The 16,881-nt window shown below is 56.4% G+C and overlaps 1 protein-coding gene across 1 annotated transcript; it reads left to right on the forward strand.

Moving 5' to 3' along the window:
- The first annotated feature begins 6,586 nt into the window (after positions 1 to 6,586).
- HCRTR1 (hypocretin receptor 1) lies at positions 6,587 to 14,725 on the forward strand. Its single transcript, XM_060003361.1, has 7 exons — positions 6,587 to 6,785; positions 6,975 to 7,153; positions 8,331 to 8,574; positions 8,948 to 9,063; positions 10,930 to 11,156; positions 12,309 to 12,430; positions 14,126 to 14,725. Exons 1-7 carry the CDS (start codon positions 6,587 to 6,589, stop codon positions 14,314 to 14,316), a joined length of 1,278 nt encoding a protein of 425 aa, XP_059859344.1. The 3' UTR covers positions 14,317 to 14,725.
- The last annotated feature ends 2,156 nt before the right edge of the window (positions 14,726 to 16,881 follow it).

Raw genomic sequence — 16,881 nt, forward strand, 5'->3', positions numbered from 1 at the left:
TCATGTTTAAGATTTTCCTCAAATGTCTGGTGATCCAGGTCATAGTTAATTTGCTCCCCACCCCCAGTCTGCACACACACACACACACACACACACACACACACTCACTCACTCACTCACACCCCTCCCAGGAAGATCAGGCATCTCCTTCTTTTGCTTCTCCTTGTATGTTCCTGTGTTGAAATAACCACACCAGCACACATTTCCTATGATCATTGTTTATTACTAATATTACTTATTATTTTAGGAATTGGATCTTTTAACAGCCTCCAGCAGCAATACATGACTCAAAATAAAAACAATACCAAATAATGGGATAAGCGTAAGGATATCTGGCGAAGTCCTGATTCTTCCCATGAAGACCCCTCTGATTTTTAAAAATACTAAATTATTTTAAAAATATCATATGAATGAACGTGTGGTTGTCTGTCTTGCTGGTGCCCAGCACTTGCTGCTCTGCCCACCTGCCTGTTTGCAGTGAATCCTTACACAACTCTATATGGTAAAGGTTCCTGTTGGTCTCATAACCAGTGAAATGAGGCACAGAGAGGTTGTATTATTTCCTATTGCTGCTGTAACAGATTACCACAAACTTAGTGGCCTAAAACAACACAAATTTTTTTCTCTTATGCTTCTGGAGCTCAGAAGTCCAAAATGAGTCTTACGAGGCTAACGTCAAGGAATTGGAAGGGCTACGTTCCTTCTGGAGGCTCTAGGAAAGACTCTGTTCCTTGCCTATTCCAGCTTCTAGAGGCTTGTGGACCCTTCCAGCATTGGCACCACTCTAACCTCTGCTTCTGTCATCACATCTTCTCTTCCTCGCCCTCTTGCCTCCTTCTTATAAGGACCTTGTGATTATATTGGGCCCACCTGCGTAACTCAGGATACTCTCTAACCAAAGATCTTTAACTTAGTCCCATCTGCAAAGCCTCTTTTGCCTTGTAACTTATCTATAGATTCTGGGGATTAGGACATGGATATCTTTGAGGGTCATGACCCAGCCCACCAGAGAAGTGAAGTGACTAGTCCAAGATGACACAGTAATAAGCGACAGAACCAGGACTCTAGCCCACGCTAACTCTTTCTGGCTCCAGAGCCCGTGCTCCAAACCTTCTTTCAACACTAGGCTTAACAGGCTGAGGGGTCTGTTTGTTTTTCCTTTGGGTCCACATGCACTATCTGTTTTTGGTCCCAGCCCCATCCTACCCCTGGCCCTGACTCTACAGGCTCCCACTCTAATGCATTTGATACCCACCCCTACCCAGGTTTACATGGGGTCTCCCCAGCCTAACCAGGAGGGACCCCAGCTCTGCAACCTACCTGCCACCAGTGCTTGTTGAGTGGGTGTATGAGTGAGTGAGCAGACAGAAGACTGCTGTCTCCAGCACCTTCCCTCCAGCTCCTGCCTCTGGCTTGAAGATGCTCCCTAGCTTGTGAAGCCACCGAGGATGCCTGACCTCGGGACCTGGGCCCCTCATTCTCCTGGTGGATGTTGATTCCCTTCCAGCCACTCAAACCCTGAAGGAGGGCCAGCCCTCCCCAAGACAAGGGGCACAAAAACTGAGTGCCTGGCCTGGAGATGGAGGACATGAGGTCCCTCAGTCCATCCCGTGGGCACGGCACTTTGTCAGGAACTTCCAGAGGCCAGTACTGTTGGGCCCAAGGACCAAAACATCCCAGTTGCCTCAGTGGCTTGCCTGGACTCAGCCCTCAGAATCCCCCTTTCTGGGCTCACAGCCCAGTCACTGCTGGCCCACACCTCGCCCCACCCCACACTTCTGCTTGTTTTCTGATCTCTGTTCTTCTAAGAAGCACCTCTCTCCTGCCTGGGGTGTTCCCATCCCCATCCTGGGCCTGTAGCAGCCGTTAGCAAGTTGAAAACGCAATTACATTTTGATTATTCTAGTGCTGGCCAGACAGAGGTTACTGTAAGTCACGATGGAATTGGGAGGGAGGGGGAGGCAGCACCTGGGGCCAGTGCCTGGGCTGACACTTGAAGATGGATGTGACAGGGACCTGTAGCTCAGAGGCTCAGGATTAGATCAACAAGGCTGGAGCTGGCTGGTTCCAGGAAAGAGGTCGTGTGGTCTCGGTTGACCCTCAGCTCAGGCAAAGCAAGGGCTTCAGGCTGGCCCTCCCTGGGAGAAGGAGATGCCAGGCTGAGGGCCCAGCCTGGAGATGGAGGATATGAGGTCACTGGGGTCCCTCTCCTGGGCACAGATGCTTTGCCAGAAGCTCCCAGAGTCCAGTGCTGTTGAGCTCCCAAACCAAACAACTGCAGCTTCTTGTGGATCTCCAGGAGTATCACTGGCCCCCTTGGGACCCCAGGATTTTCTCTGAGCAGGCATACCAGGGTCTCTACCCCATGCCCGCAGAGGACAAACAACTGGCTTCTCCTACTCTCAGGCCGTGGCTAAGAGAGCCAGACTCAGGACCTGGGGACCCAGAGCCTCCTCCCTGGCCAGGGTCTGATAGGGGAGGAAAAAATATCTGCTGCTTCAGGGTACAAGGAATCACTCAGGATCCTTTGTCCTGGGGAGCAGCCATCTCTGGGGTACCGAGGGATGAAAAGAGGGTTTGGTGAGTGGGAATCCTCTTAAGGAGAGACGGGACTGGCTCTGTGACATTGGGCTTTGCGGTGGTGGGGGCGGATTCTCCGCCTGACTCCGTCCCCACACAGACAGGTGCACCCCCATTATAATGACTTGGGGGCACCTGGGAAGCCGCTTGATCACTCCAACTCAGGGTGTCTGGGAGGCCTTGAATCATGGCACTCTGAGCTCTGGGCTGGGTTCTAAGCCTGGTCTGTGCTGAGCTCAGCTGGTGCCCACCACCCACACAGGCACAGAGGGGTCTGTACCTTTCACACCACTGGCTGCAGCTGTCATTTGACTGTCCGGCGCTATGTGCCTCCCCTCCCCGCGTGTGCCGCGGCCCCCTCCCAGCCCCTAGCAGACAGTCACAGCTCTAGATGGGGGGTGGTTCACGTGGGGGATTAGATGAGTCATCCCCGTGGGGGCAGACATACTGCGTTCCACGCACGCACGCTCGGTCGCAGAGCCATGGACGCAAAGGCACACCACACTCACATTCCCACACTCACAAGAGAACACACTGGGAGGCCAATGCTAGTCAAAGCCACAATCACACACCCAGACACACCGAGAGACAGACACCCCCCAACACACACACACACACACACACACACACACACATCCCTCATAGACACAAACACCAGTACACACAGAGACAAATCAAGACCCATACAGACATATCCCACCCAGGATGCCCCCCAGTCATCAGCCCAGAGCCTGTCCCTACCCACATGCAGGCTCAGGGACACAAACACACACACAGCAACACACTGGATTCCCCAGACACACAGTCACAGCCCTTACTTCTAAATACAGACACTAACTCCATCTCTCTCTCTCTCTCTCTCTCTCTCTCTCTCTCTCTCTCTCTCTTTCTCTCTCTCTCTCTCACACACACACACACACACACACACACACACACACACACGTCCCCTGATCCTTTCCCTTACCTCTGCCAGCACCTAGGGCAGGCAGGACAGAGTGTTGTTACTGCAAGGATGCTCTGACCCATCACTCACTGCGCGGATGCCACCCAGGGACAGGGTTCTGCCCTAGGGCCAGCCTCAGTCCTTCCTCCTGCCCTGGACAGGTGAAGGAGGTCCCTGACCCATCCCCTGGGCTGCCCCAACTTCCCTCCCACACACTCTGTGCCTAATGGTGCATCTCTAGCTCCTTTGAAAAAAGGCTTTTGCTGCAACAGGGAAGATGGAAGTTCCATCTCAGGAGTCACCTCCCAGGAGGGAAGGGGTGTGACTCTCCGAGGGTCAAAGGGGAGGGTGAATTTGATGTTTTAGGAAGGTCCCATCCTGAGACAGATAATAGCCAAGGTGATGGCTTGATGCTCAGAAGGTCACCCTTCACCGACTTGTGACTCCTGGAAGGGCCAACCTCCTCACCTTTGCCCCTGTTGTTTTCTTTGCCTTGAATCACTGGCTGCAGGCCTTCCTTCTCATTCTTTAGGTCTCTGGTGTGTTCCTGCTGTAGGAGGCCTGTCCTGACACCCTGGTTGGATCAATCTGTCCTGTGCCCCCCAGCTCCTGGGCCCCCTGGCAGCTCTCCTCGCTCTATAGAGGACTTGCCTGTTTGTGAGCCCACCTGGCTCCAGCCAGCCTCCGTCTGGCGTGGGAGGAAGGTGGACCTGGAGAAGAGTGCAGCTTTGAGTCCCATCTCGGCCTCTGCTGTGTGACCTTGGGCAAGTCACTGAACCATGTGAGTCCAGGGTCCTTATCTGTGAAATGGGGATGGTAACAGCTGCCTCACTGGGTTGATGTGAAGATTAAATGAGATCATGCTCATGGTGGGGACTGTACAAATGGCAGCTGTATTATTCTAGCTCACTGCCTGGCACACAGCTTGGAAAATGTTAGTTGAATTCATCAGCCCTTCTGGTGCCCCCCCTTCCTGCCCCCACCTACCGTCCCTGTCTTGGGAGGGGGGAAAGTAGGTATGAACAAAAAGGATTGGAGGGCAGATGGAATAGGAGGCTGGGAGAAGGGCGATCAGGGCCTTCTGGCATCGCTGGGAGCTAGCTGCTCCAGCAACAGCCGGAGCCTGGCTGGAGGCGGTGCAGTGACCCACCTGTGCCCTCATCCTCATCAGCTAGGTGAGGCAGCAGGAAGAGGTGGAGCTGGGATCCACCTCTACACTGTGGCTCTTCAAAGCTACCTGGGGCCCACCGGCACACAGTAGGTGCGTTCTGAAAGCAGAGTAGCCGGAGGCAGAAATGTTGAATGAATGCGAAAGGTATGAATGAACGGATGGAAACATGAATGGAGGTGGGATGGACGCTTGAAGTCTGGGGCGAGGAGGAACGAGCATCTCCCTCCCGATCTCTGGGTTGGGAGACCTGCAGCCAAGACCGGCCCGGGGCTCCCTCCCCTCCCTGCCCCTCCCGCCCCGGCCTCCCCCCTCTCCGCGGCGCGCAGCCTGGCGGAGCCCGCGCCCAGCCACAGCCCGCGTCGGAGCCAGCGCTCGCGCCCAGCCGAGAGAGCCCAGGCAGCGCATCCTTGGGAGGGGGTTGCCCCGGCCCCCTCCCCTCCAACCCCAGTCCCCGGAGATCGGCCTTCGGGGCGGGGAGGCAAAGTCCCGGTGCAAGATCGGGGGACCAGCAGCGAGGACGCCGGGGAACCGCAGCCAACAGGTGCGGGGCTTAGGGGACCCCCGGGCTCGGGGTGGGGGACTTCAGAGGACCCTCGGCGGGAGCCAAGAGTCTCGGGAGATAACCTGGGTGCTTGGAGGCTGGGTCCCCGGCATGCTCTGCCCTCCTCCCGGCAGGCAGGCTCCTAAAGAATGCTTCGCGCCCTCGCTCCCCGCACCGCAGCCCGCACAGCCCCAGAGATGCAGGGAGGTCCCGCTGAGGAAGCGGGTCCGCCGGCGCCCGCTGGGGGTGTGAAGGAGACCCCTCATGCTCCCCGGGGGGTCTCCAAGGATCGGCAACCCTCTTACATACGTCCGGGGTCCTCCCTTCTCAGCCGGGGAAAGGACGGGTCTGAGCGAGCGAGGAGGGGCGGGGTGCGAGGCCGGATTTATGAATGAAGAGGGCGGCCAGCACGCCGGTCCAGCGACCCCTGGCGGCCACCGGGGCGCATCGCGGCCACGGGATTCAAGGGGGGACTAGCGGGGGCTGGGGGCTGACGGGCCCAGCCCCTGTGCCTGGGGCTCTCCCTTCGCTTTCGGAGAGGTTGTCAGTTCCTCCCTGCACCTCTACCCACACTGTGTGTGTGTGTGTGTGTGTGCGCGCGCGCGCGTGCGTGCGTGTGTGCGTGCGTGTGTGCCCCACCAGGGAGGGTCTGGCAGGTCTTGTGGGCAGGGCGTGGGTCTTCAAAAGCCTCCCTTGACCAGTTTTTCAACCAAAAATTCAGGCCTGTGAACTGACTCAGGAGAGAACATTTAAATCAGGATGGCTTCCCCTCTCCAATCTGTGGTGTTTGGTGGACTCAGACAGACCTGGAATAACAGCTTTGTGACCTTGAGCAAGGGGCTCAACCTCTCTGAGCTTCTATCTCCCCCTCTGCAAAGCAGGGCTCTTAATAGTGGTAACCGGCAATGACCGTGAAGCCGGCTTCCGGTGCCAGTTTCTGGGTAAAGCACTCGGCATTCATTAGAGCTCATTATTCCTCAGCGAGGCCCTGTGAGGCCGGCTCAGTTATTACTCCACGGGGTAGATGGGGAAACCAAGGCTGAGAGGGGTGAGGTAAGTTACCCAACTGGTATGAAATTGGGAGGCAAGGCAGATCTGTCTTTCTCCATCGATTTCGGGCTCTCCATAACCCACGTGACTGTGAGAATTAAGAGGAAGCTCATCTGCAAGTTGCCTGGCACTCTCCCTAATGTTCCCTTTTCCTTCCTTCAGAAGGTTTCGGGCTGGGACCACAAACACCTGAGTGCAAGACTCTGGGTCCCCTGAGGGAAGTGGGCTAAGGCCTGGCCCAGGGGCGCCCCTCCCTTGGGGGAGCCTGGGATGTCCATCAGCTGTAGTGGCTCCTGAGCTCATGGAGCCCTCGGCCACCCCAGGGCCCCAGATGGGGGTCCCCACTGACAGCGGGGAACCGTCCCCGGTGCCTCCAGACTACGAAGACGAGTTTCTCCGCTATCTGTGGCGTGACTATCTGTACCCGAAGCAGTACGAGTGGGTCCTCATTGCCGCCTACGTGGCTGTGTTCCTCGTGGCCCTGGTGGGCAACACGCTGGGTAGGTCTCTAGGTCCCTGTGGTGCTTCAGGCTTCCCCTGGGGACTGGGAGGGGTCCTGGGCCTTGCTTCTCTCCCCCTCCCCCAAGTCCCTACTGGGTACTGTGGGGGAAGGGTCTCACTGATGGGACCCAGCTAGACTGGGCGTGGCTCTTCCACCGGCCTCATCTCATCCTGCTCCCACCCCGCAGTCTGCCTGGCCGTGTGGCGGAACCACCACATGAGGACGGTCACCAACTACTTCATCGTCAACCTGTCCCTGGCCGACGTTCTGGTGACGGCCATCTGCCTGCCGGCTAGCTTGCTGGTAGACATTACTGAATCCTGGCTCTTCGGCCATGCCCTCTGCAAGGTCATCCCCTATCTACAGGTGAGCTTTGCCTGGGTGCCCCTCATGACCCCCCTGTCATACCAAGTACAAAAACCATGGCCTTGTGTAGGTCTCAGTGACCCTCAAACTTGCCTTTTAGACAGGACATGGCTCAGTACCTCGGCAGTGTCATGCTCTATTGTTAGCAAGGGCAGGCCGTCAGGCACGACACTCAAGGACACAGACACAGACACAGCCCCATATACTCACACAGAGATACCCTCCAGGTCACACTCATAGACATTCACAGAGGCATGTTCGGACACATGTACAGTCACTTCCAGGTACACGGGCACACAGTGCAGGAGAGAGGCGCAAGCCCACCGTGACAGAGAATGGGCCTGTTCCCTGACCCCAAGGGGGCAGCTTTGAGGTGGCAGGCTGGCAAGAGTCTCCTCCCCGGCCCTTCCGCTCCTGGCTGGGGCCTTCCCTCTCCCAGCGGTGGGTGTCAGGCTGTCCTGTACGGTTGTTGGGCCAGAAGGAGAGCTGGCCAGAGGGTTGCATCCCTCGACCCTCTCCCTGTACCCCAGAGGGCAGGGGGCACTCCTGGAGCCAGTGCCCCTGCGTCTCTGGCCTAGGTTCATCTCTGCCTCCCAGAATGAGGACTCTTTCCTCACAGCCTGGGGAAGGGATGGGATCCCAGGGCAGAGAGAAATGCCTCTTGGATTTCCCATTATTTGGAGGTTTCCCACTCAACCCATTAACTTTGGCAACCCTGAGAATAAAGACAGGCAGGTGAGGAAATCCACCTTAGGCAAGTTATTTAATCTTTCTTGCTTCAGTTTCCTTACCTGTACCTTGGGGGTAAGAGGACACACCTCAAGGGTTGTTCTGAGGATAACGAGAACAGTGTCCGGCATGTAGTTATTTCCTAAAGTGTAAATTATTATCCATAGTAGGGGAGCACCTACTATGTGCCCGGTCTCAAGCTGGACATTCTCCATCCATAATTTCATTTATTCTCACAAGAATCCTGCCAGGTGGATGATACATTCCCATTCTGCATACGAGGCTCAGAGGGGGTGAGTGATTTGCCCAAATCTACACAGGCAGTAAGTGGTGGAGTCAGGATTTGCACTGCACCTGGCTGCCTGGTATTTCTGGGCTGTGAGCTCCATCACTCACCCCATGTCTCTGGGTGGCCCCCAAAAGGACTGACACTGTCCCCATGGGGCAGGCCGTGTCTGTGTCAGTGGCAGTGCTGACTCTCAGCTTCATCGCCCTGGACCGCTGGTATGCTATCTGCCACCCCCTGCTGTTCAAGAGCACTGCCCGGCGTGCCCGTGGCTCCATCCTGGGCATCTGGGCTGTGTCGCTGGCTGTCATGGTGCCCCAGGCTGCTGTCATGGAATGCAGCAGTGTGCTGCCCGAGCTAGCCAACCGCACCCGGCTCTTCTCTGTCTGCGATGAACGCTGGGCAGGTAACGGCGGGAGCCTTGGGCAGGTGTCCCTGAAGTGGGCACCTCCGGGGCACACACCCCCAGAGCAGACATCTATCAGGGCACTTTTGGGGTGGGCACCCAGGGGTGGGTATCTCTTGGGAGGATACCCTAGAGCAGGCATCTAGCAGGGATACCTCTGGTGTGGGTACCTTCTCTAGTGTAGACATCGGCCAGGGGTCCCTCCAGGATGGAGACCACTGGGCTGGGCAACTCCAGGGTCTCTCTGCCATGGCACCTGTATGGGGCCCAACTGCTTACTTTGGCCCTAGTCAGGGCAGGGTGGTATTGTTAAGCAGGGCAGGCTGGGGCTTCCCAGACTGAGCCCAACCCGTGCATCTCTTGGCCCCTGCAGATGACCTCTATCCCAAGATCTACCACAGTTGCTTCTTCATTGTCACCTACCTGGCCCCACTAGGCCTCATGGCAATGGCCTATTTCCAGATCTTCCGCAAGCTCTGGGGCCGCCAGGTGAGGCCCACTCTGGTGTCACTGTGTGGGCTGGGAGGGGACAGGGGTACTGGTCTGAGGGAGTAGACAGCCCTCTGCCTTCAGAACATGCCATCCTGGCTGCAACCAGAGAGGCAAGGCCTAGGCATGCGTCAAACTCAAGGCCGAAAGTGCTAGTGCCGGCCCTGGAACCGAATAGTAACTGGCATCCTCCTAATATCAGTAGCTGCCAGTTACTGCACCAGGCACTCCCAGCTAGTCTTGCATCCTCTTCACCACCATCCGTTATCCCCTTTTTTTTCTTTTTAATAAATTTATTTACTTTATTTTTTTTGGCTGCGTTGGGTCTTTGTTGGTGCACGCGGGCTTTCTCTAGTTGCGGCGAGAGGGGGCTAGTCTTTGTTGCGGTGCGCGGGCTTCTCATTGCGGTGGCTTCTCTTGCTGCAGAGCACGGGCTCTAGGCGCGCGGGCTTCAGTAGTTGCAGCACGGGGGCTCAGTAGTTGTGGCTTGAGGGCTCTAGAGCGCAGGCTCAGTAGTTGTGGCACACGGGCTTAGTTGCTCCGTGGCACGTGCGGTCTTCCCGGACCAGGGCTCGAACCCGTGTCTCCTGCATTGGCAGGCGGATTCTAAACCACTGCGCCACCAGGGAAGTCCCTATCCCCACCTTAATATATGGGAAAACTGAGACCCAGAGAGGCAAAGCAACTTCTCCCAAATCCCTCACCAGCGAGTGGACGATCAGGGACTAAAACCCAGGTCTGTGGGGTTCCAATGCTCGGTTCAGTGCCACAACAAGAATAACACCTCCGTGTTGCTGTCCAAATTAGGCACTTTGCTTGCAATGTCTTCACAACTATCTAATCAAAGAAGCAATATTACCCACTTTACAAATGCTGAGTAAGGGCAACCAATCTGCCACGGCTGATGAGTGGCAGAGCCTTTCTGGTTCCAGGGCCTTCCTTCTTTCCTCTATTACACACTGACCAACAGCAGGGGTTTTTTTTGGAGGGGGGCGGTTTGCCATGGGAGGGCATGCTCAGAGGCCCTTGGCACTAGCGGGGTGAGTCCTGGATCAGCGCCCGGGCCGGGAGAGGAGGCTGGCCGGAACACGAGCAGCCTCGCGCTCCACCAGCGCTCGCCATCTGCTCCTCACAATGCCCCGGTCCACAAGGCAGGAGTCGTTATCCTTATCCAACAGGAAAAGCAGGGCTCAGGAAAGAAAAGTGAGTTTACCAAGGTCACATAGCTCTTGAATGGCTGAGCTGGCCCTAGATCCCAAGTTTCCTGAACTCTAGCCCCATGCCCTTCTGTTGTGGGGTGATTCAGGTGTCCAGTGTGAGAGAGGCTTTGAGAATATCTGTGGCTGCTCCAGGTGCCTAGAACCACCATAGGCCTATCGGCACTGACCTAGGCTGGGACCTATGCTCTGAGGCCCAGGCCATTCCACGCTGTCCACCTGCACGCCCCTTGCTCAGGCCTCCCAGGGTCAGGCAAGGACCGGGGGAGGCACGAGTCATCCAACCACCCCCGTCGCCACAGATGCAGGTGGTGATTTAAGGAAGATGGGTGGGTAGCTGGAAGGATGTTCAGGCCCCAGGCTGTGACCTGGGGGCTTGTCAAGGGTCCCCTACTTCATCTACAACTAAGGGTGAATAATACCGTCCCAAGAGACATATTGTGGGTGGTCTCACGATGAGCTAATGGAACACGGAAGTCCACTCAAGTCCAGAGTGTTGGTCTTTATCATGAATATTAGGCTCCTTCCTGCTGCAAGGGTTTGTTCCCTTGCCCACCTCCCCCTGCCCCAGGGTCCAGCAGGCCCAGCGAAGCAGAACGACCCTCCCAAGGAGCTGTACCCACCGCTGCTGTCTGTGTGTGCTGGACAGATCCCCGGCACCACGTCGGCCCTGGTGAGGAACTGGAAGAGGCCCTCAGACCAGCTGGAGGACCAGGGGCAGGGCGTGGGCGCAGAGCCCCCGCCTCGGGCCCGTGCCTTCCTGGCCGAGGTAAAGCAAATGCGAGCTCGGAGGAAGACGGCCAAGATGCTGATGGTGGTGCTGCTGGTCTTTGCCCTCTGCTACCTGCCCATCAGTGTCCTCAATGTCCTCAAGAGGTGAGAGCGCGTGGGGAGTGGTTGGGGGTGGGGAGAGGTGGTGGGGTCAGAGGAAGGAGCTCTCTCTGCTTCAGAGAAAGATCTGGCTCCACCGCTCACCCACTGTGTGACCTTGTGGGAGTAATTCTCTTCTTTGAGCCTCAATCTCCTCATCTGTAGAATGGGAATAACCGGCCTGCCTCCTGGGGCTCTCGTGAAAATTCTCTCGTCTGGCCACTCAATCATCAGGTTGTTAGGGCTGGGAACGGAGTGAACGAGTGCACGGGACAATGTCCTGCATTCGTGGAGGCGACATCTGACGGGAGAGAGAATGGACATGTACTACAATGTCAGCCAGTGATAACTGCTTTGAAGAAAAAATAGGGAAAGGGGATAGAGAATGACAGTGACAGAGGTTGGTGGGGTTAAAAATAAATGTTTTTTAGATGTAATGGTTAAAAACAAAAAAGCCTCTCTGAGGAAGTGACATCTGGCAGAGACTTGAAGGAAGGGAGCAACCACACCCACAGGGGTCTGGAAGAATAGCAAGTGAGAGGCCATGGGGTGGGGGTGGGGAGGGGGGCAGGGCAAGACCCTGGGCTCTTTGCCATGAGACAATCTCAGTGTGTTTGCGCTTGGTCACTTCCTGGCTGTATGATCTTGGACATATCACTTTGCTTCTCTGAACCTCAGTTTCCCTATTTAAAAAATGGATGAGTCTATGACTCATCATGCTGCTACGGGGATGGATGATAAAGTGGAGGGGGAGCCCCAGGGGGTCACACGGCTGGTGACTGAGCAGAGGTACCCTGGTCCCTGTTCCTAGGCCCACTCTGGTCATACATTCTGCACCCAAGAACCCCAAACTGTGGTCAGGACCCCAGACTCAGAGGCCCAGGAAAGGGCTAGCTGGTGCACAGAAGGGGCAGTGGGACTCTTGTACTTTACAGCCATTCATGAGCTATGTGACCTTGGTCAACTCGCCTTCCTTTTCTGAGTTTTCCTGTCTGGGAGATGAGGACAGCAACTCCTGCCCAACACACACACACACACACACACACACACCCCCACACACACACACCCTCTCCCATTTCTGAGTGTACACACACACACACCCACACACACACACACACACCCTCTCCCATTTCTGAGTGTCCTGCCCCCTGGTCCTAGGGTGTTTGGGATGTTCCGCCAAGCCAGCGACCGAGAAGCCGTCTATGCCTGCTTCACCTTCTCCCACTGGCTGGTGTACGCCAACAGCGCCGCCAACCCCATCATCTACAACTTCCTCAGTGGTGAGTGGGCTGGGGACGCAGAGTAACTGAGGGTGGCAACAGTCCCCAGGACAATGGTCTCCCCATCTTCAACCCAGGCTGAATAAAGCATGCGGGGAAGAATACACCTGCTGCCTCCTGGGGATCAGGACCCTGCTCTGGGAACTCCCACTCAGGGGGAAGACTTGTCCCCGCCCAAGAGCCCTGGTCTGAGTGGGAGACAGGCCACACTCCCAATAGTGGCCAAAGAAGGTGACCAGCTCCAGGATCCAGTTTTGCAGATTATGCAGACCACTGAGTGGGGGGGAGCGCAGGGGCTGGGCCAGCTCACCTCCACCCCTGCGTGATACATGCACAGCAGGACTGCCAATCAGCCAGTCTGGTCAACACAGGCTCCAGATGGAGCCCCTGCCTGAGAAGATGACTGCATAATCGAGGCATCAGGGGGAAGGGCGGGCCACCAGCGAGGCAGCCCAGGGCCGGGAAGCAGCTTCCCCGTGCCCAGCTAGACACGTGCTGGCAGAGGGGCCCGAATTTGGGGGGGCTACCCCTGAATCCACCTGCCTCCAGCACCAGCCCTCCCACCTCCCCTCTGCAAGTCCAGGCATCCCTGGTCCCCTGCCCCCCCGCCCAGGCCTCCTCTGTCCACTGTCCCATAGCCCCCACCCCCTTCCACTACCTCCCGATCTCAGGGTGGAAAGGCCCCACCCCGGGCCCCCGCCTGGGCTCAGCAGAGTGTGACTCACCAGACCTGACTCAGACCAGGCCTAGAGAACTGACCAGATGACTGCTCAAGCCTGGACAATCTTTGAGAAAAGGCTGAAAGGTTAAAGAAGGGCCTGGGATCAATGCTGTAACCCTCACTGAAACTAAAGAATTACTCAACAGAGGCTAGCCGGGTGGTTTCCAGCTCAGAGGGGAGAACAGAAGAGACGAGCAACGGCAGAGGACACGTCAGGCAGACTTCCTGACGTGCATTTCTTCGTTTGGTCTACATTTACTGAGCGCCTGCTGTGTGCTCGGCCCTCTGCTGGGCACCGGCCAGGCTTGTGGGGCGATTGAAACATGGTTGTTCAGTTCCAGCACAATCTGTTGCCTGGTGTCCTCTGACTGTACAGATGGCTGTGGTGATCCCTCCTTCCCCACTGTTCCCTACCCTTTAAGCGAAGGCTTTGGAATTAGAACGCTGGTGACCTTGGGCAAGCCACTGCACCTCTGCGTGCCTCTGTGGAGTGAGGCTAGAGGACTCCAGGCCTTCAGGGTGCTGGGGTGAGCTGGGCGACAAACTCAGGTGCCCAGCACAGTGCCTTTGCAAGGGCTGCTGCCGCTGTATTTTCATCACCATGGGGCAGAGATGGGGAAAGCCTAGCCACAGATGGTGAGCCGTGAGCCCCTCCACCTACCCGCCAACGAGGGCAGAGGTGACCTAAGCTCCCTGAGCCAGACAAAACGTTTTCAGCCAGGCTCAGAGCCAGAGCGCAGTCAAGGAATCAGATGAAAATTGCATTTCTCCTTGGGAACCTGCTCCAGGGCCTCTGTCCTCACTCTCCCTGGCAGTGACGAGGTCGCCTTGGGGCTCTCTCCTGCCCAGCTCTACCCTTCCCTCCCACCCCCTCACAGGCAGCTTGGCTGGAGCTGCGTGGGTGTCCCTGGGCCCAAGGCCCCTTCCTGCTGCTTCTGTCTCCTTATGGCTGTGTCTTCTGTCTCTCAACCAAGGCAAATTCCGGGAGCAGTTTAAGGCCGCCTTCTCCTGCTGCCTGCCTGGCCTGGGTCCCTGCGGCTCTCTGAAGGCCCCCAGCCCTCGCTCCTCTGCCAGCCACAAGTCCTTGTCCTTGCAGAGCCGGTGCTCTGTCTCCAAAGTCTCGGAGCACGTGGTGCTCACCAGTGTCACCACGGTGCTGCCCTGAGCGAGGGCCATCCTGGTGGCAAAAGGGGGTGCAACCTATCCCCTGCCTGGGCTGCTCCTCTGGCTACTGGGGGAGCTGCCCCCACTCCTCATGGAAAGACTGCTGGTTGCAGTGCGAGGCCGGGGCTCCTCGCCTCGTTTTCTGCCTGTTTAACTCTGGGCAGTGTCACTTCCCTTCTCTGAGCTGCGTCCCCTAAGCGGATTCATGTGAGGATTAAGCACGCTCAAGAAAGTGGAAAGCTCTCTGTAAACTGTAAAGTGTTAAGGACAAGATTAACGTTGTGTTCCTCTCACTTGGCTATACCGCACAGTACCATCCATCACTATCATCCTTCCAGAGCTTGGCCCTCCTCCCAAAGACCCCTCTCCTACCCAATCATAGGTCTTCCCTGGAGGCTGCTATAAGGGTCCCAGCAGGCATTTCCATCTGGTCCAGGGGCTCTAAAGCCCAGGCTGCACTTGGCAGCGCTCCTTGAGGCCCATGTGAACTAATCTGAGCCCAGCCCCTCCCCAGTGGGAACAGAGCCCCACCCTCACCAGGTGCCAAGTGCACACACCACAGACTGGACCCCGTTGGTTGTGCAGTGGTAGAACACTCTCCACGAGGCCATTTGGTATGGAGGCCAGCAGCCTGAAGCAACTGTAATTAAAAGTCTGGCACTGAATGTTCCCTCTCCTTGTCATTGCACAAAATCTGTGCTTCTTAGGTTAGGAGTGAGAAGGTGGGGAGGCTGGGGGAGGAGAGAAGACAGTGCTGGAATGCAGCTATCTGCTGACCCCTCCCACCTCTCATCCCCTAACACACGGGATCCCAGATGGCTCCTGGGCAGGTCTCAGAGCACACGTGCTCCTGCCCCCTCACGTGGCTCCGATCCTCTGATGCCAGGACCTCGATCCTGGCCACATCTGTCTGCTCACGAGCCCAGCAGTCTATGGAAGGTAAGGGGGGTAGGGTGGGCAGACAGCAGGGTTAACAGACCAATTTACTGTTATCTTCACCTTCTTGGAAATCAGGGCTTGCATTTATTTTCTATGAACTCACAGATTAAAAAGAGAAAGCCAGAGACTGGGCTAGACGTGTTCCATCTGCCACCAAGATGATTAGAGGGCTGCCAGAGGCCCTGATCCTTGCTGCCAGAGCAGGAGGTGGGAAGCAGTCTGAAGGACTGTCTGCTGAGACGAGCGGGAGACATCTGGCAGAGGCCAGCTCGGCCATGCGCACCGCTGGGTCTGCTTAACCTGATTAATGACCTCACCCGTCAAGAAGTGGGGCAAACCGCAATCCGCGGCTCCTGCCAGGGGCCCAGCCCAGGAATGCTTTAGCTCCCCTCCTCGTAGGCAGAGCAGGTGGAGGGAGTGGTCTGAGCATGTCATCCTGCTCTCCAGATGACTCGCCAGCCCAGCTCACGTGAACACTGCCACAGATGTGCAGCTGTTGCCAGAGGGTACAGGGTGTCCCGCCCATTCTCCACTCCCTTCCCGCTAGCCTTAGGATCCAAAGCTGTTTGTCAAGTTTGTAGCCAGGCTTGGAGGGGCAGTGTGTGGAATGAGGTGTGAGGGCTGACGCCCAAGCCCAGAACCAACCATGTCCACAAGGAAGAACCCAGGTCCTGGGTTCCTCAGCCCCAGCTGATCACAAAGGTGACAGAGTATGATTGACACTGTTCCAGACACAGGTTTCAGTAAACACTTGGCTCAGTGGGAAGAAACCACAAAAGCTTCCCCTAATGGCTGCAGTTCTACTCTGTTCTCTGTGGGTTGAACCCAGCACCATGGTGGGCCTCAGGCCTCTATTTTGGGGGACTCAGATGAACTCACAGGTGACCAGGATGCCATGGAATGAAGCTCAGTGAACAGCTTCTGGAGAGCCTGGGACTATCTGGCCTAGGGAAGGGAGGACCTGGGGGAATGTGGTGGCAGGTTCCAGATATCTAGAGGACTGGCATGCAGGAAGGGGTGGAGTATGTTCTCGGTGGCCCAAGAGAGAAAACCATAGCCAATGGGTAGTGTTTTCAAGGTGGTGGGATTTGGAATCCACATCAGGAAGAAGTCCCTACTAGTCCAGGAGGAAATGGGCTGCCTGGAAAGGCACTGAGTTGTCATTGGAGGTTGGCAAGCAGAGGCCAGATTCAAAGTGGGGTAATGGAAGGGGTTCTAGCTCTGCATGGGGGCTGGCCTCTGGGAACTGGATTCCACCTAACTCTAGGATTCTAGCACGACAGCAGCCCAGAGGAGAACCGGGGCTGAACTGCCTAAGCCTGACATAACCTGCCAGGCCTCACTGAGCTGCTTCCCCAACCAAGCAGGGAGGAGAGCCTGTTTTCTTATCTTCATCCCCCAAAACAAAAGGATTAGCTCACCATTACCCATCATAAGGTCCCCCAATCAAACCAAAACGTCTGGTGTCTTGGCTTCGGATTGAAATTTTGTCACATCACTGTCGACGTTTGGTATAGGCTGATTATCAAGCTGATGTGAAGATCCAGCTGGCAGATGTCTGCACTTAATAAAAATGGGGAGAAAGTTATGACTGCGTAAATGCAGTTTGTCTGGAAGATTAAAACTA

The sequence above is a fragment of the Delphinus delphis genome, chromosome 1 (genome assembly GCF_949987515.2).
Source record: "Delphinus delphis chromosome 1, mDelDel1.2, whole genome shotgun sequence".
NCBI classification, from domain to species: Eukaryota; Metazoa; Chordata; class Mammalia; order Artiodactyla; family Delphinidae; genus Delphinus; species Delphinus delphis.